This window comes from Penicillium paradoxum, assembly GCF_028828445.1.
Source record: "Penicillium paradoxum strain IBT 22861 chromosome Unknown utg000005l_segment0_segment0, whole genome shotgun sequence".
Classification (NCBI taxonomy): Eukaryota; Fungi; Ascomycota; class Eurotiomycetes; order Eurotiales; family Aspergillaceae; genus Penicillium; species Penicillium paradoxum.
In genome coordinates, this window is record NW_026643183.1 from 1,417,844 (window position 1) to 1,439,153 (window position 21,310).

Genomic DNA, 21,310 nt, shown 5'->3' on the forward strand with positions numbered 1-21,310 from the left:
CTCGACTGATGCGGAGACTACATGTAGTCTACTGGGGCATTTCCCAAAGAAGCTTAAGAGTCATCTACAATTCTATTTTGGAGTTGATTCACGCTAGACCGAAATGGCCTTCTAATATTTAGAGCCTTATCCCATTAATTCGAAGACAAATTAGTAAATCAAGGCTGCAATTAAACGAATTACCATCTATACCAACATCTATCACCTATGCATAACACTAATCCGAGAAAGAAACTCATCGCAATATATGAAATATCAAAATAACGCCTAGAATGCAAAGAGTCAGAAAGAAAGCAACACGCAAACCCGAAAACCCCAACATCTCAAAGTCATCCACATATGTTCGTAATTCAGCGCTTCGAAACATTCGTCAATATATGCTCATAAAAGGATTGCAGATCATAGTAACGTAGTAACATAACAGAGGAAACCAAAAAAAGAGTCGTTAGTAGGGAAGTTATGTCATGAGCCCGTGGTAATAAGCATATCGGTCCGACCAGGGCGATGGAAGCGATCAATACCAAGATGCTCTTTGCCGTCACGGCCAATATAGATTCCAAAGCCATATAAAGGTAGGTTGCGGTCTGCTGGCGGGGCAATGATAAGACGGGTGACGAGGTCGGTTTTGCTCCTCGGTTCGCGGAGGATCTTGTCAGATAGGAGAGGGGACTGGTATAGGTAGCTCATCAAATCAGCTAAGGTCGTGATGTCGTGAGGGAGATAGCGGCGACGGCCGGGCCAGATCGCCAGGAAGGATAAGGCATATAGGCCACAGAAGACGATCAAAGCGTAGAATGCAGGCATGAGAGCGGAAATGCGGATGTCGTTGTGATTGGGATACCAGAGGGCGATGAAGACGCCACCGGCGAGAATGGGAATTGCGAGAGATAGCAGGCTCATGAGGGATATCCAGGCAATTTTGAAGTGGCGGTTGATGATGGCTTGGATGGTGACCTGGAACGGGAAAGCGGATGGGTAGGCGAGGAGGATGCTCTGCTCGGCAGATGCGCCGCCGGGGGATGAGAGCTCAGCGAATGGCTGGAGGGCTCGGAAGTATACATCGATGGGCTGCCAGGCGAGGAAGAGGACGTTGCCAATCAATGTAGGGACGAAGCTGTATAGGAAATTGGACGAGGAGAAACCATTGGTCGATGGTAATGTTGGAAGCCTAGGAGGGAAGCCGCCCTCGATGGCGTTGTTGATAAAGCTGACGGAAACAAAGGCGATAAACAGGGCGAAGACAATGGTAATCCACACAAATACTGGGAGGCTGCGTAAGAACCAAGGTGTCCAACGGTATCGGGTGAAAGGCGGATAAAGGTGACCATCAGGTGAATCGTCGGCGGCTGCACCATGCTGCTCAACGTCATAATAGACCGGGACAAGTCCTTGTGGCTGGCTGTCCCGACTCTTTCCAGTCTGATGAAGTGATGGGCTGCGCACAGGAGCATTGACTTCTCCCATTCCGTAGAAGATTTCGGGCTTGCTCGAGATTTTCCAGTAGCCTAATCGCAAGATACGGGGATCAAGCGACTCTTGCACAGACGGGACTGTCTCAGAGTGCTCGAAATCGTGCAGGATATTCGACCGTTGGATAATAGAGATCAAGTCTGCCAGACTCACAGGATCCCACATCAAGCCGGTCCAACCGCGACCGAAACGCAGGGAAAGGAGGAACAACCCAATTGTTAAAACACCATATAACCCCACCAATGTCCAGCCCACAGATTGAACTGAGGTCCATCTCCAGACACCCTGTCCACCAATGATATAGTACTTTGCCTGGAAGAGACAGCTGAGGAGAGGCAAGGCGAAGAAGTTGGCAAGCCAAATTGAGAATAAAGAGAATCCTAGCAACGGCTCGCCATGTTGAAAGTGGGAGAGATCAGGAAGCAGAAAATTCTGTGAGAGGATAGGTAAACGATGCATGACAAGTCCTCGTTGTCGCTCTGCTGACATTATAGCAAAAGGCGCTATCCGATACACCGCAGCCTGGATGACGAACGACCAAATGATGATCGGTGCGGCGAGAATTTGTGGTAGGAATTGCATCACAAAATATCGTGAGTCGCCTTGACGAATGTAGTTCCATAAGCCGCTATGACCATGGGACCATACATTGCAGAAAACCACACCCGCGATCATGAGCAGACAGCAAAATATCGCCAAAGCCAGCGCCCACGGCCGCAAGACAATGGGCACGTAATCCAAAGGAGGATACATCAAGCTCTGCTCAGGTGGATCAACGGGAATAAACGATTCGGGATCCACAGACGTTGGCCTTTGCGGCAAAGCTTGGACAGGAGATGGAGATGTGTACGATTGATTCACAGGGGGCGTGTCATGTCGAATGGGAGTTCGTGTGCGTGTGAAGTAGCCGAGCCCTTCATCCCATACCAAACGATCATTTGGATAGTCACCTGTAGTTGTCGTAGAAACTGAGTCGTGTCTTTGGATTCCCCGAGCTCGGTCCTGGGTGAGCTGGTCGATTGCAAACCGGACGTATGGGGTGTCATCCAGGCCTGGAGTAGGGGGTGGACCTGCGTAGTCACTGGGAACTCGACGAGCAGTCTCCTCTGAAGCTGTCCTGTCGGATAAGGGGCTGATGCGAGATATTCTTTCTTCTCCAAAGCGGACAGTACTGGAAGTGGGTGGACGCGGGGACTCATACTCCTCTTCGGCAAGTTGCATATGCGACATAGCGAGTGATGGTGGCCGGGACGAGGGATGGGAGTTGGGAGTCATGAATACCCTGACAGTTATAAGACTGTCAGGAGTAGAAGAAGCTTGATCTGAGAACGAATAGTAGTCGTCTGATGCAGCTATAGATTGTCGGGATTCTGATCTGGCAAGTTGAGGCCTACTTGCTATATATGAGTCAGTTGACATCAATCCCTGTGCGAGCGCAGGTTCCGCATCTGAATTAGCAACGAGGCGGGGGATTCATCTATGCACGTACTATTCACGTTGCGCAGGCTGAAGTTTTTCGTCGGGGTGGTCATGCTGGGCCCTGGAATGTGGATATTGATCCCACGCGCAACGGCAATTAATCTAGAAGCATTCCCCGAACAAGGCACTTGAGAAGCGAAGGGGTTTTTCAAGACTCACAGTCGCTGCCCAGCGGGCTTTTGTCTAGCTGTCATGGTGCTAGGTGACGTTTCCCAGCCTCCCCAGCCACCAGACCGAGGTTTCCATCACCCAGGCCAATAGGGATAGATGAATTATGGGGACTGTCAACTCAGACACTATTAATTTGATGAATCACACTGAAGACTCCATCGAATGAAAAAGCGAGGAAGTGAATCTCGGAATCGTTGGTTGTTTCGCGGCCCGATCACCAACCCATGGATGGCCCAAAGCTTGGCTTTGATTTCTATTCTTCTACCTTCCTACTTTCCCACTTCCCTACCATCTTTTGGATGAGGTATTCGACTGCAAGTCTAATAATTGGCGATTGTATGTATGAACTTGGGTTATTCTTGCTATTTGCTCCGAACTACTACAGTTCAACACTCTAGGCCCCACCCAGGTGCCTCGCAGACACGTTCCGCGCTGGGCCCTCAAGACAAATAATTGTCAACAATATTGCTATCCTAGATTGTGGCTATTGAGACTAACAAGCAGGGTGTCTCAAATAGTTTCCAATGCTCCTTGAAGATAAATCATAGTGTTACAATTGTTCTGCCTCCCTTGCTGGCATGGGCGGCTGGGTCTAGGGCTTCGCGGGCGACCGAATACAATTCGAAGACATATTGCATCTAGGGCATGGAAGATATGATGGCGATACATCTTACAGAAATTTCCGAGTTAGTGTCCAAGAAAGAAAGAGTGAAACCAAAATCGACAGTATCGACCGATTACTCTGGTAACCAGGATAGAATGAGATCCATAAGTAGCTCGGTTGGCTTGGAGCATTGTATCCACAAGTCGTGTTAATAACGGAAACCAAGTATTTGATAGCGACAATAAATACTTTCAGCGCGCATCATCAGGGTCGTCAATCTTATTTTGAACCCTTACGTTTCAGATTGAGGGCAATTGTAGACAAAACAGTCACACAGTTTGCTGTCAGAAAGTCAATTCGGGGGGAATTATTGAATGACAAGCCTTAAGTAGCTTCCTAGGTATAGTGTCTTCCCGTATAGCCTCTTAGGCATCCGAGCAGCTTGTATGGACGCATCAAGCCAAAATTAGGCGCCAGCAGAAGGACAGCGTGCTATACGAAGTTTCGCATATAGCCCTCGGGGCTCGGTTTGGATTGAAATCGAATTTGCTGCCTGGCAATGCTTATTTTCAAGCTGATAGAAAAATACAGAAATAGAATACCTAAATTACTATGACATAGACCTTAACAAATGCCTAGTCTGCGCTTCTAGCCTGAGATTCCATTTAATTTGAATCTATTAATCTATCCTTCATGATCTTGCCCCTAGATTTCAACATCGTTCAACGCAAACCTCATTCCAAGGTTGCTATTTCGCGCCCATTATGTGAGAGCACCCTATTGATATCTTCCATGTCAGTAAAGGAAAGTATCTATTAGACTTATCTGAACATCCAGGAAAGGGAAGCAGGACTTGCGCGTGTTGCCAGCACCCCCAATTCCGAACCTGACATAACGCTGTTGAAGGTCATATGTAGTTCCACCATCGGGGACATCATTGCCCCGAGAGCTATTCAATGACTCCAGCAGAGTTATCCTATCAAAGGTCTCTAACGCCAGTTGCCTCTCTTCGTCCTTGGACTTTTGCCGTCTTGGCCATTTGAACAATCTCCATATGCAGCGCATATTCAAAGAGGGAGGAAAATATTTCCCGTTGTCTTCGTTTTCAATGACAAATTGAACTGAAAGCTTGAGTCAGCCACTTCTGGGGTTAGTATTTTAGTTTCTCGATACCTTGATAGCTTCAACTCACCTCGAGACCATGGGTCTAGTTCAGTGAGCTTTTGCAGGAGCAAATAGCTTCTTGGATTTAAGGCTGGTTATACGTCTAATGAGCCGGTCCCTTACTGTGGCCTGCACCATGGGTTACACTGACACTGTATAACCTAGGCATGAAGCCTAAGTCTGCCCAAAGTAGTAAGCCTTGAGTCTCAAACGCAGCACATGAGATAGGAACAAAAAAATGTGCTAGGTTAGATGATACGTTGCCTACATCTTGAGATCAACAGGGTTGTCACTTTCGATTCGGAAGAGAATGCTCTTATTTTATGAAACCTGGACCGAGTCAGGTCTAATATGAGTTGGCCGGATTGAATGAAGGATTGCAACATTCCAAGGTTACCACCATGTGTAACCGCTCATGCAAGTACCCTTTTTATGATCTGGTATCTGTCCATAATCCTGCTGCAGAAGAATGAGGAATATGTGAAGGGTTCAAAGGCGAACGATGCGATTTGTGATGCGTAGAGAGAAGCATTGGAGATCACCACTTATAGTACAATCTCCACTATAGCAACGAGTTCCCCAGGGATCGTAGGTTGACGATGGAGTGGTTTGCGGGGGGAGTAAGTGAATATTTTGGGCCGTGTCGCCGTAGTGGAACTCTACTAGGAAGCTGTTTGTTCACGAGGTCATCGGCGCTAGATTGATGGCCTACCCAAATCGAATGTCCTCGTAGAGAGCCTGTGCAGTGTCTAGGCAGCACGATGTACGACACATTTCTTCAAACAGAAGCACAAAAGCCGGCCATGATCAAAGGCGATAAACCTTATCTGGTCTTTAGCAAATGGTATGTTTGATAATCAAGTGAGATCTTTAGGGTGGAGACAGCCTGTTTCATCTTCGAAAACGTGGGAAGGTGGGCCTCCAACGGGGCCTGAAGCCCGGACTCCAGTCCAAGCGTTTTTTGGGGGCTAAATATCCCGGTTGAGAGCTGTGCCGTGTTAGTGGATCGATGAAATCCGAATGGGGGCTGGCGAGATTGCAAGTTATGGTCCATGAGTGTGTCTGATGGTGGACCGCAATCAATCTCTGGGTAGGTAAATTTCAGAAATGCAGATCCCGTTTCACCACTCACAAGATGAGCCTCCTGAAATCAGGCACTTCGGATCCTTTGAAGAGCTCGATTCAAATTCAGGAGTCAATGGTCACATTAAAAAGCAACAGCTGGGATTCAACCCCTGAGTGAAAAGAAAGAAGCGTTGATGCTCTGCGAGAACAAAGAAATCACAAACATCTCGATATTGGCTAACAAACAGATATAGCTGATGACCGCATGTGTCACGAAGCTCGAGATTATTCCAGCGGCCGCCCGCGATTCCTCCGGCGCCCGGGCTTGGCAACCTGTCCCGAAGTGACGCCTCAACCGGGCAGAGCGAATGAGAGGCCCGGGGAGCTCTGCGCGAACAACCCCGGGCTTTCAAAGAAGGGAACCGTGCTGCGGATGGATGGAGTAGCTTCACCGATTAGAATTTGGAAGGAACATTGAAATAGGGGGAAATGAAATTGCAAGCATATGAAAAGACAGAGAGAGAGAGTATGGAGTACAGATACGAAGAGGGTGATGAAGAGGAAACATACCAAGTTGTAGAGATCATCTGACTGTTGCCTGAGGCCAAAAGCCTCTCTCCTCCTCCAAACGCCCATCCACGGTTTCTTCTCCAATGGCTTAGCTAGGCCCTTGTCATTCCTTTATTCTTCTTTCTTAAATTCTTGGCCTTTCCCCTCATTTGCTTCTGCTCCTTGATTGTTCTCGTTTTGGAGCCTTGGTGGCTTCTATTTCCCCAGAGTCTCAGACCAATGTCCCCTGCCAATGCAGCCTTGGATTCACCTCGAACTCTTGCGTCGCGTGTGTCATTAGGCTATTAGAATTAATCGCTCATTTTTTCTCCTATCATTTCGCTGTCTGGAGACAGGTTTGACTTCCAGGGTCGTCTCCCCTCACCATGTTGCTCAAGCCTGCGACACCCCTCACCGTCTTGCTACTGATCGCATTTGTGCTGTTGCTACTCTCCTGTCTTTCGACTCCTATCGTTAAAGGCATCCCCCTAGCAACTTTCAAAGATGTCGATTATGGCGTCTTTGGATATTGTAAGGGTAGCACCTGCACCAATATCCATGTGGGATATACTAGCAGTTGGTCTCTCCCTTTCTTTTCTGCCTGTGCGCCGCTAAGTTTCATGCAGATGATATAAGTAGCACCGGCGATGACTTCAATCTCCCCTCCGGCACTCGAAAGTCGCTCTCGTCGATTCTTATCATTCACCCAGTCGCCGCCTTCATGACCCTGATCTGCCTCTGCTTAGCTTTCGCGGCCCACTTCCATGCTCCCTCCCACTCGCCGCGCTTCCTATTAGCTCTTCTGATTTTGCTTCTGCCCACACTGCTCGTGACTCTCTTAGCATTCCTGGTCGATATTTTGCTCTTTGTGCCGCATCTAGGATGGGGTGGTTGGATTGTCCTGGCGGCGACCATCATTCTCACCTCCTGCGGAGTGGTTACATGTGCCATGCGCCGAACCCTTGTGAGCCGAAAGGCGAGGAAGCTCCGAATCGCGGAAAATGCTGAGATGAGTGGCGAGAATTACTACAACCGACAGAACGCCGCAGCTGCGATTGCGGCCCCTGCCCCGGTCCCTGCTCCGGCCCATGTCGAACCCAAAGATGCCTTGGTCTCCACTTCTCTTACCTCCGACTCCGGCCCTACATTTGCAACCTTCCAAACGGAAAGGAGCAATAGCGATGATGATCGCATTCCTCTCAACTCGCGGACACCACCCCCAGACAATCGCGGCACTCCATACCGCTCTCAGCAAGATGAATTAGGCAACATGCCACCTCAGGGCTCGGATCCCTATGGCGCTGGTCAAATGTCTCGTAATCCCTCTGATCCGCGGATCCGTCCCCAATATTCAGATGGCAGCATGGGCTCCCGGAGAGGAGGAGCACCACCTGGCTTCAATGGACGCGGACGCGGTGGATATCCTCCCCGGGGTGGACGCGGAGGACCATATATGGGGCCTCCTCGCGGGCCTTCCCCTGGCGCTCGGGGTGGCTATATGGGGCCCATGTCAGCTCGTGGAGGCCGCGGTGGAATGCCGCCTCGAGCACCACCGGGTGGTTATGGTCCCGGTCCAGGCCCCAATCGCGGCTATGACGCATACGCTCAATCTGCATCGCCTCCTCAGGATGGCTCCTATGGTTATGGACCGCGGCAGGGACAGATGCGCCAGCCATCCCCCGGTCCCATTGGAATGGCCGTGTCACCTGAGACGGTAGGCCAGGCCATTGAGATGACGCCGCAGAATCGACCACAGTACGATATGTATGAGTCAACCCAGCCAATGAGCAGCGTACCGCAAGCGCTCACAGCTGAGAACCCCAACGCTCCTCTTGAAAGTCCAACAAGCATGTATAGCCGACCCGAGTAAGTCAAGTTATCGCAACATCGCACACCTAGGTTGATCACTAATCATATCTGTGTAGTTCATACATTCCTCCCCGATCGGGCTGGGGTGCAAATGACTATAGTACCCCGCGACCGAACGGTCAGCAGACCAACAGCACTGGTGCTACCTACTACGAAGACGTGGATCCTCGATTCGCTCGCCGACCATCGCCGGCCAATGATTCTGCAATTCCCCCATCTCTAACGCCTGGACCTGGCCACTGTACGTGCTTTTCTATGAAACACTCGTGTTGACCGAAACTTACTAACTTCTCCCAGTTTAATGAAACTTATTTGCTTTCCTGAGTGTCTATCACACTTGACACGATTCCCTCACCTCTTCTAAGCTCTGCGATACCCTTCTTTTTTTCTTCAATTCCCTGGCTTATCTTTGGATGACTTTTTACTTTTCGAACTTATGGCACAATGTAGTCATTTTGGGGACTGGAGTTTTGGTTTCTCTTTTTTTATCTTCATTTTGTCCTCGATAAACGCTGTCCTTCCGGACCAAACCCTGAGGGTTCAACTTGGTCTCACGTATCCGCTTGGACAAAAGGTGGCGTTGAGCACGAAAGTCTTTTATTTGTTGAGTCGCATTCTGTCTGGTTTTCGATGTATAGCAGCAGGCAGATACGATGTACAGGAACCGCTTCCCAGTCGTCCTGGCCTCCAAGATCCAAAGCACTTGATATTGCTTCTGGTTTGATCACTTTTCTTTCCTATTCTATTTTCCTACCTTCTTCCACTGAGTGGACTGTCAACCATATCCTCCCCAATGTTACATACATTTTCCTTTGTAGAGTACAGCTGGCGTCTGGCTTCCAAAATCAATGGGACAGTGCAAGCGTTTCCAATTGACCTTTGAGCTAATCAGATATCTAGGGACGTCATACATGCATATAAGCTTTATTTATGTATAATTTCATAGTAAAAGAAGGGAGACACGAAGGTAAACTGAAGAGTGTGATTTCAATAAGCCAAGTTGGAAAACCAACGCCCTTTTTTCTCTATACCAGCTGCACCCAAGACCTCTATTCGGTTTGCTGCTGCAAGCATGTCCCGGTCAGCGGTTGCGGTGCTCGATTGGACGAATTCTCGAGAGCTTTACAGCTGACCGGGTCAATCTTCATGTTCAGATTGGGCAATGTAAAAGGCTACCTCACAGCTCTACACGCGGGAAATAAAGATAGATCAATGGTTACTATGTCCAGCAGTCCCCAAATCCCGAGAATGCATATTGGAATAAATTCAAGGAATCTTAAGCTTCGAATGCCTGCGAAGGTAGATCAAATTATCCATTAGCAGCGCATCATTGTCCAAGTCCATAAAACACAAAAGTAACGTGAAGGAAATCATTCTTAATATGTCCGTGGGTCGTGACCTAGGCTGTCGGAGGCACAGCCTCACGGAAGAACGAGAAGCATTTCGCAGTCTGGTGCAAATCTAACCAGCCCTTCTCCAGATCTCCTGTGTCTCCTCCAAGTTCGCCGCCTCTTCGGCCTCCAGCTCGCGCATTTCGTCCGCCAGGATTCTCAGCTGGTGCTGCAGGGCAAGGTGGGTTGAAGTGGTAGTATCCCTGTAGGTCAACCAGTTGAGATGCTCGTAGTAATTGAAAATTGACCGTATGTCCTGCAGGATTGATTCCTTCATACTCGCTCGCGCATAGTCTTTGATTCGCAGCTTCATGAGCCGCTCGAGCTGCTCATCACTGAGTGTTGGGATCGGTCTAGGCTGGGACACTGTTCCTCTGTTAGCTTTACGAAGTGTAGTGGCAGAAAGGCCTATTTCGCACTTTTCGGTTTGATGAGGTGTCAGTGGGAGTCACCTTGGAGTAGAAATCTGGGTATTTAGCTTTGGCCTCTGCTTTCATCATCAGTGTGGCTTACCTAGGTGGGAAACACAGCATCACCTTGCTTGGTAATGTCGGGGGAATTAGGAGGATAGTTGGAAATGATCGATGTAAGTTGAGGAGGTGAGTTGGATGGTCTGGGTAGCAATCATGGAGAGGATTCTCACAAAAGGAAGGTGCCATATTCATAGAAGGGATAGGAAGAGCTGTGAAGTCCTACTAAGGCTCTCGTAATGTAGCAATAAATGCGGAGTACATGTATTAACCTAGACACCTTTATGAGCCCCCTCCTAGTAATGGATGATTCAAATCAAAATATATTGATATTCTATTCGGCCTCCAGGTGAAGTGAAAGCAAATCGAGGTCTAGCAGTGTTACCTTTTATACCCGATGCTTCATTTCTCCATATTCACAGTGCTTCTGGAGGAGATGATTCCACAGCTTGGTCTTGTCTACCGAGGTCAACCCACACATCATATGGCCTCTGATTACGACATCGCCTACGCCAACATTACTTCGATTCATGGCAACAAGCAGGTCAGGGGGCAGAGAAGAGCGGAGGTCATCCGTTTTGATCGTATATGTTCTGGTGCCGTCGTCAGTTGTGGCGAGATACTCGGCGGGCTTCGAGCCCAGATTGTGGCCGGGAAGGAAACCTTTGATGGTTTATGTTATGCTGAGGCCTACGAAATGGGGCTCGGTGAGGAGGGAGAGAGCTGTATTGGAAAAGGAGATGGAACTCCTAAGTATATATCTGCGACGTGCTCTGCACTTAGGATAACCAGGCTAATCAGCCCTTCTCGGACTGCATGTCGTAGAAACTGATATCTAGCTTCCGGCCACTTCGTCCCTTTTGCCAGGGAGTCCTGTTTCATGACAATCTCTTCTGCATATGGCTTCTAACTAAGAAAGATCCATTTTTCACAGCGAGACGGACTGTTGCCGAGAAAATGACTCGGTTCTATCATATTCAGTGGGTGAGTGCCTAACTGAAGCCCGGTGACTTCTTGATACATAACCACGAGATAAGGAGTTTTATAATTATATGATGAGATTTGGTGAATATTTGAGTAGAAAAACTAATATTGATGCTCGACTGGCATTCTTAAGCAATGATCGGGGCAAAATGATGCCGAGCGATGCCTTGTAGGTAGTTGGGGGTAGTTGGGTCAAACCTATACGACGACAAGCTAGGTTTAAACGACGTTATGATCGTGCAAATAAATTAAATGATTTATTTACTATCCTTTCCCCAAATACATTGCAATCAGGTCCTAAGAAATATTCCTGGGCCATAGGATATCCATGTCAAGTGCTTGCCTGGGCCGTGCATTTCTTTGATTGACACGCAGCAGATTGCAATGCACCAACGGTGCTACCTCAGTATAGATTTAGCAAACAAGCTTCCCAGGGCATACCGAGAATCCCCACTATGGTCTCATATTCAAATTCTAAGCCGAAAAATGACACGCGCCAAAGCCTATGATAAAGAAGCAGGTGAAGCAGGAGACTAGAAGCCGACTCCTAGGGATATGTCGTTGTAAGGAGACTCGATAAGAGGTCTCCTTTGTAGGGTCTCCTTAAAGCCCAGCCAAATAGCGAAATATTCGGCCGAATCCTCCACAGTCTAATTCAATAAATAGAGCAAATATGCCACTTTGCAGCCTATATTGCGTTGAATAAACTCAAATGTCCCATGCAAGCCAGTCAAGCTCCTTCCAGGTCGTCACACCTGATAGGTAAGGCACTATATCTTTTCAAAATGTCTACGAATGAGACACCTCCATACATGAGGAGTACATTGAGAAATTCAGGAGGGAAGAGCTATGGAAGCTAGGTATCCATCCGTTACCTCTCAGAAGCCCTCTCCTTGATGCATCGTAAGCATCAATCCCAACCTCAATCACGCTCATCAAACATGCTGCCGATGTAAAAATAAGAGACTATAGAAGTTGATGAATTCAAAAAACTACATGACCAAGCCATCTGATATACCCATTTCTTCTAGATTTAACTCCGAACTGTCAATTCCAGCACAGGACTTATCGGACTAATGAAGGCTTTGTCGAAGTTTCAAATGATCAACCTACCCAATAGCAATATTCCGTAGCTTTCAATGGAATCTGGAGATTCAGCCACCGATGACTCGCTCTCAATGTCATTTTGACGGGGTAGACACGTAACAGGTCGACACGTAATAGATCGTCACATGGGTCCGAGGCCATCACGTACTTTAGGCGTCCGATGCGATGATTCCGTCGCCTTCTCAAGGCTTCCGGAACGTCGCCAGAGGGTATAAAGAGAGCAGCGAGCCCCAGAAGCGACGATCGCTCTCGCACACCTCTCCCCCCACACCCGCTCATCCTCAGCTATGGCAGCTATAGCTGTCAGTTTCTCTGTCCCAAGAGCTAAGCTCGCCCTCGCGAGAAAGATTTCATGTTCGCTCTGTTCGAGCGTGTCTGAGATCGTGGCATTTGCTAGGGACCACCGAGAGTCCAATCAGATATCACAACTCTGCCTGTGAATGAGCGCAGCAAGACTGATGCGAAAAGTTCCCAAGACACCGGAAATGACCTTGCGGAGCACCCGCGAGCCAGACAAGCTTGTCTCATTCTCTCAAACTGCCTAACAAAGCGGTTCGAAAACAACCACATCCACCCACGATCTGCCTCTGCTTGATTCTCATCCTCACTCCATCTTAAGTGGTGAAGAAGCAAAAAACACTTAATGCTTCTTTCTCGGGTTTTTTCTTAAACGACCGTGATTCGTTGTCGTCTGCATTCGGCTGCCCTATAAGTTGCATATTCGGCAATGCCCTCATATATGCCGGCTACTTAAGCCGGCCCTCACTCATCGAGCTGTGCTCGAGCCCGTTCGAATCGTGGCACTTGCTAGGGACCGTCAAGAGTCCAATGAATACCACAACTCCGCCTGCGAACGACTCGGCAAGCCCAATGCGGCAAGATACCAAGGCAGCGGATATGCCCTTGGCGAGCGAAATCGCAAGGCGCCGAAAATTCCCTTGGCGAGCAAGATCCCAAGACATCGGAAATGACCTTGCTGAGTCCCTGCGAGCTACCTAAGCTTGTCTCATTCTCTCAAACCGCCTAACAAAGCAATCTGAAAACAATCGCATCCAGCCCTGCTCTGCTTTTGCTTGATTTCCTTCTTCCCTGCCTGCAAGTGGTGAAAACAGAAACAGAGCTATGCTTCTCTTTCGGGGTTTTCTCAAAGCTGCCGAATCATACCCATCAGTATTCGGCTGCCCTCTCAGTTGCATATCCGGCAATTCCCTCATATATGCCGGTAGCCAGATCCAAAGTTTGCTCATCGAGCTCGCCGAGCACGTACTCTTATGGAGAGACCCTGCCTCGAGAATGCCATAATTTGGCTCAGAAGCACCCGAGACAACACCCACTGATCAACAAACGAAGACTCATTTCACAACATCCATAACGCCCGTTCCTTCCGACAATCACCAAGTTCAGTGCCGTTGTCGTCAACTGCGAAATGGTCCAAACCGAGTCCAACCAATCTGCAGTTGACTTCGTCACCAGCGAAATCCTGATAAATAACCACGTCGCCCTCATCCTCCGACCATGGTCGTCGGATTGGATAACTTCCGCTAGCGGCATCCACGAAATGGCTGTATACCCCTCTATCATCGCCGAAGGTGGTACATGCTGAGATGTCGCATGTGTACGCAATAAGATGGAGCAGTTCACGGAGCAAACCATGCATTCTTGTGGACCACGCGTTGCACAATGATCTGCGTGAGGTGCAGAGCTTGCAGAGCTTGCATCAAGATGCACCTGCGCGTCATGGATACTTCTGCCGTGACTTCTGACGCGGCTTTCTTGCAGGTCGTTTCTAGGCTTGGGTTGCCTCAAAATTGCGGTAGGGGATTCAAGATCCCGTCAATCGAGCTGCTTGGGTCTTGACCACCGATATCGAGATTGGCCCCTGATACATGGGGGAGGTGCTAGGCAACCGGGAGGTTTATCTGTGGTGTCTTCGAGAACTGGGGTTTCTGGAGGACTGCGCTGATGTGACTCGGTTACGGGCTGGGAACTCGGCAAGAACGGGAGATAGGTCGAAACAAAGACAAACACAGAGCGGGGAGTATCGGTTGCTTGTGCCAGTGCATCTGGACGAACTGAAGATAGTTTGGCAGATGATTTGAGAGATGAAATGAGGGGCAGAAAATGTCAACTTCGGAGTGAAACAAATGGGAAGTCGTTTGACAGGTGCTTTAAGTGCTTTCTACTGTCATCTCTTTATTTGATTTAGAGAGAACACACTCGACTGTACCTAGCACTACGGATAAGGCCTGAACAGGCAATTAGGTATTAATGGATCACCATTGAAGACGGAACTATTGCGCAAAAAAAAAACAAAACCAGAACCACAGCGAATTGGGGGGATAGGGGGAATTAAACGCCATGTTACAGAAAAAAAAAAAGACACGGTAAAGACAGCAACAGGAACCAGTAGAAATATGACGACTTGTGAAAGCGGCAATGGAGAAAACACCCTCGCTATAGATACGAGAACACCTCTCCGCATTTCACCATGCATGCATCGAGAGGCTCAGAATCCAGCGCTAAACAACTTCCAGAAAGAATACACGAATCCAGCAATTTGTTTTTTCAAAGGATGCTTCGACTGGCCTGGCTTCGGCTTGCCTGGCTGCGACTAGCCATACTAGCGCGGCTCGGGCTCGTACGACTAGGCTCATCTTCCTCGAGGACATCGCTCAGACGTGTCGGGTGACGGTGGCGCGGTGTCATAGACTCCCATCCAGTACCAGGGCCCCAGCCAGCGCCACTATAGTCTGCAGCAGAGGTAGGTGGGTAAGGGGCTTGCAATGGGGCGGGTGCGTCAGAAGATGTGTAGGAAGCTCCCGGCATATAGTGACCCCCTGGCGGGGACTGGTCATACTCCTCGCTTCCCTCAGATGCTGGGCCAGGTGGATAGTTGAAGGACTGGTTGTGTGGGTCTTGGGAATACTGCGCGTACTCGTCATCACCGGCTTCGCTGCTTCCAACATACGACCGCGCATCGGGTTCGGAGGTTGCGGGGCCTGGGTACGGAACACTTGTGTTATCGTGTGAGTACAGTGGGCCCGGGTAAGGGGCCTTTGAGGCTGGTGGGTCAACCTTTTTCGGTTCAATGAAAGGGTCGGAGCCTGTGGGAGACATCGGTGTGCTCTGATATGCGTCCGTAGCCATAGCAGTAGCAGTTGGACCACCTGGGTATGGACCCTCCCGGGTCTGTGGTCGGGTGGTGTTGTGACGACCAGGCAAACCCGAAACCATAGGCACAACCTGAACCCCCCGACAAGAGTGGGCTCTCCATTGCGCAGAGAATTGGTTCGGTCTCGCTCTTCTTGTTCGCGACGGCCAAGCTCCTCCCAGGCACGGCGTGCTTCCTCTTTGGATATCTGAAGTTCGCGTCGCATCTCTTTGAGGAGCTCTTCGGCCTTGGCTTTGTCTTTTTCGGATTCTTGTGCGGCAGCAAATGCATCGGCTCGGCCTTGTCGCTCTGCCTTGAGCTGGCGGTCTAGATCGGCTTGCAGTTCCTTTGAACGTTCCTGCTCAGCACGAGTGTCAAAGAACCAGCGCTGGAACTTGCGTTCGGAAGATGCTCGTAGCCGTTGCAATTCAACAACGGCATGGAAAAGGTTGGCACCAGCGGCAGACAAGTCTGTAATCTGTCGAGCCAATTGTTGACTGATTGGATCGCGCTCTAGATCGTCATTGTTTTGTTCAAGCTTGCGCATCCAATAGCTGGTGAGACCCTCCCAGTGTGATGACAGTGTCTCCCATCGCTCGAATGCATGCGGAAACCCAATGCGTTTCGGCTGTTGGAGCGCTTGGGGAGCACCAGGCTGTCCTGCGGGTGGAACCTGAGAGACTTTGGAGAGCCCACTTGGCTTCATGTGAGCCCCAACCTCTGCGGCACTCTGCGAGCGACCGTGCTGGGGCTGCTGGCCGGTTGCCTGTGCCAGTCGTGGCTGGCTGGCCACTGGTCCCGTGGCAGCTGTGGGTAGTCCTGCCTGATATTCTGATGGTCGGCTATTTGCGGTAGCATCTGCTGTTGGTCGATACCCAGGTACTGCGCCCGAGGCGACGGGGACGATCTGGGGCTGTCCTTCGGGGGCTCTAGATGTTCGTGGGACTCTATTTCTTGCTTGGGAGGCATTGTCGCCGGCAACGCCAGCACTGTACTGTTGGGCTTGGGCCTGTTGTTCTTGCTCCAATTGTTGTCTTTCCAATTGTTCTTGTTCCGCCTTGCGGCGAGCCTCTCGATCCCGGCGTTGTCTCATGATATCCGTAGGCGTCCGCACACCACTGGGTGGCTGCGACGTACCTGTAATGGGGTTTTGAGGTACACGGGGTCCACCGTTTTGAACATTTTGAACACGGCCATTGCCCATAGGCCCAGCGGGGCCAGCAACACCTACCATGTCTGACATTGAAGCATTCACTTCGTCCCAGTCAGTAGAAAGCTGCAACGGTCCACGGATGGCTTCTTCAAGCGCAAAGAGTATTGCTGACGCGGTGCGTGATGAAACACTGGTTGTTCTCTGCGGCCAATACGAAGAATCGAGAAGCTGGTACGGGTCGTCGATGGTAGAACCGTTGTCGTCAGTGTGTGCTTCGGAAAGGGCCGGGCGTAGCGCTGCAATGCCACTGGTCGGCGCGCGTTGTACAGGGACCGGGTTTGTCTGTGCCGGTTGGGGGTGATTGGGGTATGAGCCCGGAACACCTAGAGAGACAGCTCGTCTATGGAGGGATTGGCGAACCTCTGACTGACGCGGAATACGACGTAATGGACGCTGGGAGTCAGAAGCGCTCGAAGGTCGAAATTGATCGGCTGATGAAGAGGAAGAAGGTCGCTGCACAGTCGGCTGGCGTTGCCGCGCAAAATTCGTAAACGTGGGTCGGTCGTTAGATTCGTTGGCTTCGTTAACCGCTCTGGGGGTTCGGCGAGACACCTCTAAGAATGGTCGATATAAATGTGGATAGGGCGACAATGCGAGATGTTGCGTCACTTGAGTAGTGGATAGCTCTCAATCGCGATCGCAAAATTATCGCTCGGAGTGCGCAAAAAGTGTACAGCCCCAACGGCTGTATAAATCAATACTCAATGCACAAAGTAACACAATTGAGAGAAACACAGAAGCAATTCGAAATCAGGAGAGACGAAAGAACGGGGAAAGGGACGGAGTGCGAGGTGGCTGGTTAATTGGGATGGCTGGGGGTCGCCGCAGCTCCAGCTGCAGCGCACCAAACGTGTCTTGGGGATGAAGCGCCAACTCTTACCCTAATTCCAGATCTCAAAAGAAAGAAGATGGAAATGGGGAAGATTCAAGGCTGAAGTTGGAATGGAAATTCACGTTCTGATTGGGGCAGGAATGCTAGCTCGGTACCCTAATTGACCCGACCTGGGAAGTCAGGCCTGAATCGCTCGGCACTAGGACTTTTGCAGTAGCTGGAGCTAGAGCTAGTATATTGTTAGATCCTCAATAGCCCTATGATCAGGGCAATCCGGGGAGAGCAATACCTCCAATAATTAGTTGTGAGCCTGCACGGATGACCCTGCAAACTCGAGTCAAAATGTAAGCCCAATTCTGAGGCCTGCACATGGGTATTTGTAGAAGAAAATTCAGAGAAAGGGCTCAGAAACCCCGAATTCAATTTCCCAGCGTGCCATGGTTGGGTTTCGAAGCTAGGCACTCCGAGCATTCGAGAGATATACCTGTACAGCTGGTGATGCGTTGGCAGTACACTGTACTCGCTCTTGTTTGTCGGGCAGCTATATATATTCCGTACGGAGTACATGTTCCTCTTATATATCGAACACCTACTCCGTATGGGATATAAAGCTGTTCCAACGTGCCTTCTTCCATTGAATGCATCTTCCAGGAACTAGACTCCATCTGATCCACTGCCTACGCGCCAGTGGCTCCAAATTCATGGCTCGAACTGCTCTTCCCCACATCGTAGTTCCGAGGGCCCGTAGTTCGTTCGATTCTCAGGGTTCGGTTTCTATTTCTGTTTCCCAGCGTTAGAGTGGGAACGAATGTAGCCATTGACGAGTGTGCACACCTACTCCGTATTCAATGCAGAGTTATAACACCTCTCATGCTCAATTGGATACTACTCAAGGATGTTCCCCGTGGCCGAGGTCTCCCTGGAGGGCTGAACGGATGACAAAGCAAAATAGACTACCTCGTGGACCAACTCAAGGACTGGGAAAACAGAGTCAAGGACAACTCGAGAACAACACAAGGATGCATCGAGTATCTGCACAAGCCCTAGGGCTGTAAATGGCCGAATAGCTGGGCATAACAAAAACCCAGTCTGTGTCCAGTCTAAATACAACATGCAGAAGGAGAGCAGGAGCAATTGTGAACATTTAACCGAGATGAATCAATTTCCTACCTGTCACTTAATAGCATTGGAATAGTTCGAAGCTTTCTGGATTTTCCACTCTTCATGAACTTTGAACTATTTTTCAAATCTCCTGGCATCGTGGAACGCTCGATTGTGACCAGACCTTCCGTTTCCGAGTGCAAATAATAACTATAACATAGATATACTGTGTCCGGGAGAGACTCGGGGAACCCACGGTCTCATCGGCCCGACAGGTTCAGACTGGACAGTTGACCTAGGAACGGGATTTCTTTGGTGCATCATCCATTTTGATGACTCAAATCGTCACCGAAAAATCTCCCCGGGGCCCCTCTTCCAATGCATCCGCGTGACCGCACGCCTCGCAACACGACAAATACCCTCAGTCGTCGGGTCTTCCAGCCGAGCATAAACCCTAATAGCTAGCTAGTTGGAGGTCCGTATGCGGGCGCACTTACTGCAGCTTTGGGGTCAGCTAGCTCAACCCCTCGCGATACCCAATTCCAAATCTGCAAGCCAGGAGGCTTCAATAGAACGAGGGGTCACCGAGCCCACAACGAGGCGCTAATCAACACGAGCCGTCCCAGGAGCACGACGACATCAAAGGCACAGATCCTCCCTTAGGGAGGGAAGGCCTAGACTCCGCTGGACAAGCACGCAAGGGCCCCAGAATCGGACAATTTCATATTTCAATCGGACCGGGGAAAAGCTTCCCGTAGTGCCGCGGATGCACAATCGCGAAACCCGGGAAGATCTCGAAAGGGGACCGAAGACCCAGAGTGGAGGAAGGTTTCACATGTGCCTTGCAGCCTGCATCTGGACGCGGGAGCTTGGGTGTTTTAGGAGCAGTGTTTCAGTGTCGTTCAGGAGCGTTGGGTTTGGACTATTGGCTACCTAAATCATGGTATTATGTGTTGCCAGACACGGGGGACGGAGAGGCGATATTCCTTTTTCGGAAAAGATCTGTTTAAGACGTCGCCGTGTCGCCGTGAAATTGGATCGTGCTGATCATTACATTTCATTGATTTGTTCCTGGCAGTGATTTTAAATGAAGTTTTCGAGTCTGTTGGCTCGTGAATCATGGGATGGCCTCGTGTGCTGGTCTTTTGCTCTTCGGCTCCCGGTCCTTCCCCTTGGGAAGACTTCTGGTGGAAATTGCTTCTCTAGTGGATGGGGTTATATTGCACTCTGGATCCTCATCTGCATTGGCTTGGTGTAGGTCTAAGATTTAAATTATATGTGCTAACGTCCTAAGAATGTGGCCGAGAGGGCTGGAGGTGAGGGTTTCTGCAGAGGCTGCACCCGCTGTGACTTAATCGCTTCAAGATCGCGGATACTGCATGCACCGAACGCTCAAGAGTGATTACGTCTGCCGATCAGGGGCACCACTGGGGGTGCGGCGATACTTATACGGAGTACATGGCCGAGATAGCTGCAATGGAGCGGGCTGTATAGCGGGATGCATGCAAGTCAGGCTTTCGATGGAATGTGGGGTTTATTTACTCGGTGATTAAGCAGAAGCATGTCTCGAGGGTTTTGTTCTTAAAAAAAACCTTTTTTCTTTCTTTCTGGTTTGTTCTGGCGTTAAGGGGAATTGAATGTGTAGAGGGTAAGTTCTGGTGGATCGACCGTCACATATAGAGTGCCATTTCGAGTTGGACCCAGGACTCCGTAGATACAATTGACATATTGGGTTCAAATGGGGTCGAGTGATTCGATCCGAGCTAAATTAGGACAAAAGAGACTTTTTGGACTCACCAATGGCCGCATCCTCCTTATAGAGTTACTCCGTTCAGCTGCATAACATTTGTGATTTGTCAACCGTCAGTGTATATGTACCCTGGAGCTCCTTGAGCCTCTCGCTAGCGCTGCAGAAAGTTAAGATGGTTCGGTTTAATCTAATCCAGACACTGAGTTTTTGACTATTGTTGTGGCAGTGAAGGTTACGAGCTATAGACACTAAGTAGTGGACAGGAGGTACCACGCCAACTACAATAGTGGCCGCTATCAGGCTATAACGGTGGAAGACGACTTGGTCACCCGATAGAATGTCCGGAGTACGGAGTAGAAGCCTTGAAGATGCTTAGCCAGCCACTCAAATGCACAGAAGAAAAACGAAATTAACCCACATCAGCCCATGACGTAGGGGCAGCTAGAACAATTTCCGAGATGAAACGTCGAAGTGTGAGGCTTGAAATTCAAACGTTGCTAGGAGAAGTGTGAGGAATGTCCAACGCCGAGAAAAGACCTAAGCGTCCCCACAATGCCTCCACAGCCCAGAAGCCCTACAGTGCTGCCAAAGTGACAGAGCAGAAGAAGCATAGATCACGGCGATCGGCATTAGTGGCTGATCCGGAACTCACCCACCTTCACTCCGTGGCTGATACCTCACATTTTCGCTCCCAGCCTCTGCATGGGATTTTGGTCTGCACATGCACAGTGGGCGGACAATCAGCTGAAAATGACGACAAAGAAGGATGAGATGATTCATGGGAATGAGTTCGATCGCTGAGACGAAGAGCCGTGTCACTTCGTGGCCGTCTAGAGCTCACATCCTCGCACAAGATGGATTACGAGGCCCATTGCACTATAGAGGCTTCGGGATGTTTCTCAAGCCCTACGGATCGAGTTCCGCGCCCTTGCTGGGGGAG

General features: G+C 49.7%; 7 protein-coding genes across 7 annotated transcripts; 2 read left to right on the forward strand and 5 right to left on the reverse strand.

The window, feature by feature from the left end:
- Window positions 1-462: 462 nt before the first annotated feature.
- Window positions 463-3,002, reverse strand: N7457_005559 (DUF3433 domain-containing protein; the record flags this gene model as incomplete). The annotated part of the gene is made up of 2 exons (XM_057176603.1): window positions 463-2,867; window positions 2,960-3,002. 2 exons carry the CDS (start codon window positions 3,000-3,002, stop codon window positions 463-465), a joined length of 2,448 nt encoding a protein of 815 aa, XP_057030905.1.
- A 3,886-nt stretch (window positions 3,003-6,888) lies between these two features.
- Window positions 6,889-8,644, forward strand: N7457_005560 (putative pH signal transduction protein PalI; the record flags this gene model as incomplete). Its single annotated transcript, XM_057176604.1, has 3 exons — window positions 6,889-7,078; window positions 7,129-8,368; window positions 8,428-8,644. 3 exons carry the CDS (start codon window positions 6,889-6,891, stop codon window positions 8,642-8,644), a joined length of 1,647 nt encoding a protein of 548 aa, XP_057030906.1.
- Window positions 8,645-9,832: 1,188 nt separating this feature from the next.
- On the reverse strand, window positions 9,833-10,262 carry N7457_005561 (uncharacterized protein; the record flags this gene model as incomplete). The annotated part of the gene is made up of 2 exons (XM_057176605.1): window positions 9,833-10,120; window positions 10,182-10,262. The coding sequence occupies 2 exons, from the start codon at window positions 10,260-10,262 to the stop codon at window positions 9,833-9,835; spliced, it is 369 nt and encodes a 122-aa protein (XP_057030907.1).
- A 2,807-nt stretch (window positions 10,263-13,069) lies between these two features.
- Window positions 13,070-13,285, reverse strand: N7457_005562 (uncharacterized protein; the record flags this gene model as incomplete). The annotated part of the gene is made up of 1 exon (XM_057176606.1): window positions 13,070-13,285. One exon carries the CDS (start codon window positions 13,283-13,285, stop codon window positions 13,070-13,072), a length of 216 nt encoding a protein of 71 aa, XP_057030908.1.
- Window positions 13,286-13,680: 395 nt separating this feature from the next.
- On the reverse strand, window positions 13,681-13,980 carry N7457_005563 (uncharacterized protein; the record flags this gene model as incomplete). Its single annotated transcript, XM_057176607.1, has 1 exon — window positions 13,681-13,980. The coding sequence occupies one exon, from the start codon at window positions 13,978-13,980 to the stop codon at window positions 13,681-13,683; it is 300 nt and encodes a 99-aa protein (XP_057030909.1).
- A 908-nt stretch (window positions 13,981-14,888) lies between these two features.
- Window positions 14,889-18,154, reverse strand: N7457_005564 (uncharacterized protein; the record flags this gene model as incomplete). Its single annotated transcript, XM_057176608.1, has 3 exons — window positions 14,889-15,512; window positions 15,581-17,239; window positions 18,113-18,154. 3 exons carry the CDS (start codon window positions 18,152-18,154, stop codon window positions 14,889-14,891), a joined length of 2,325 nt encoding a protein of 774 aa, XP_057030910.1.
- A 2,731-nt stretch (window positions 18,155-20,885) lies between these two features.
- Window positions 20,886-21,140, forward strand: N7457_005565 (uncharacterized protein; the record flags this gene model as incomplete). Its single annotated transcript, XM_057176609.1, has 1 exon — window positions 20,886-21,140. One exon carries the CDS (start codon window positions 20,886-20,888, stop codon window positions 21,138-21,140), a length of 255 nt encoding a protein of 84 aa, XP_057030911.1.
- Window positions 21,141-21,310: the final 170 nt, after the last annotated feature.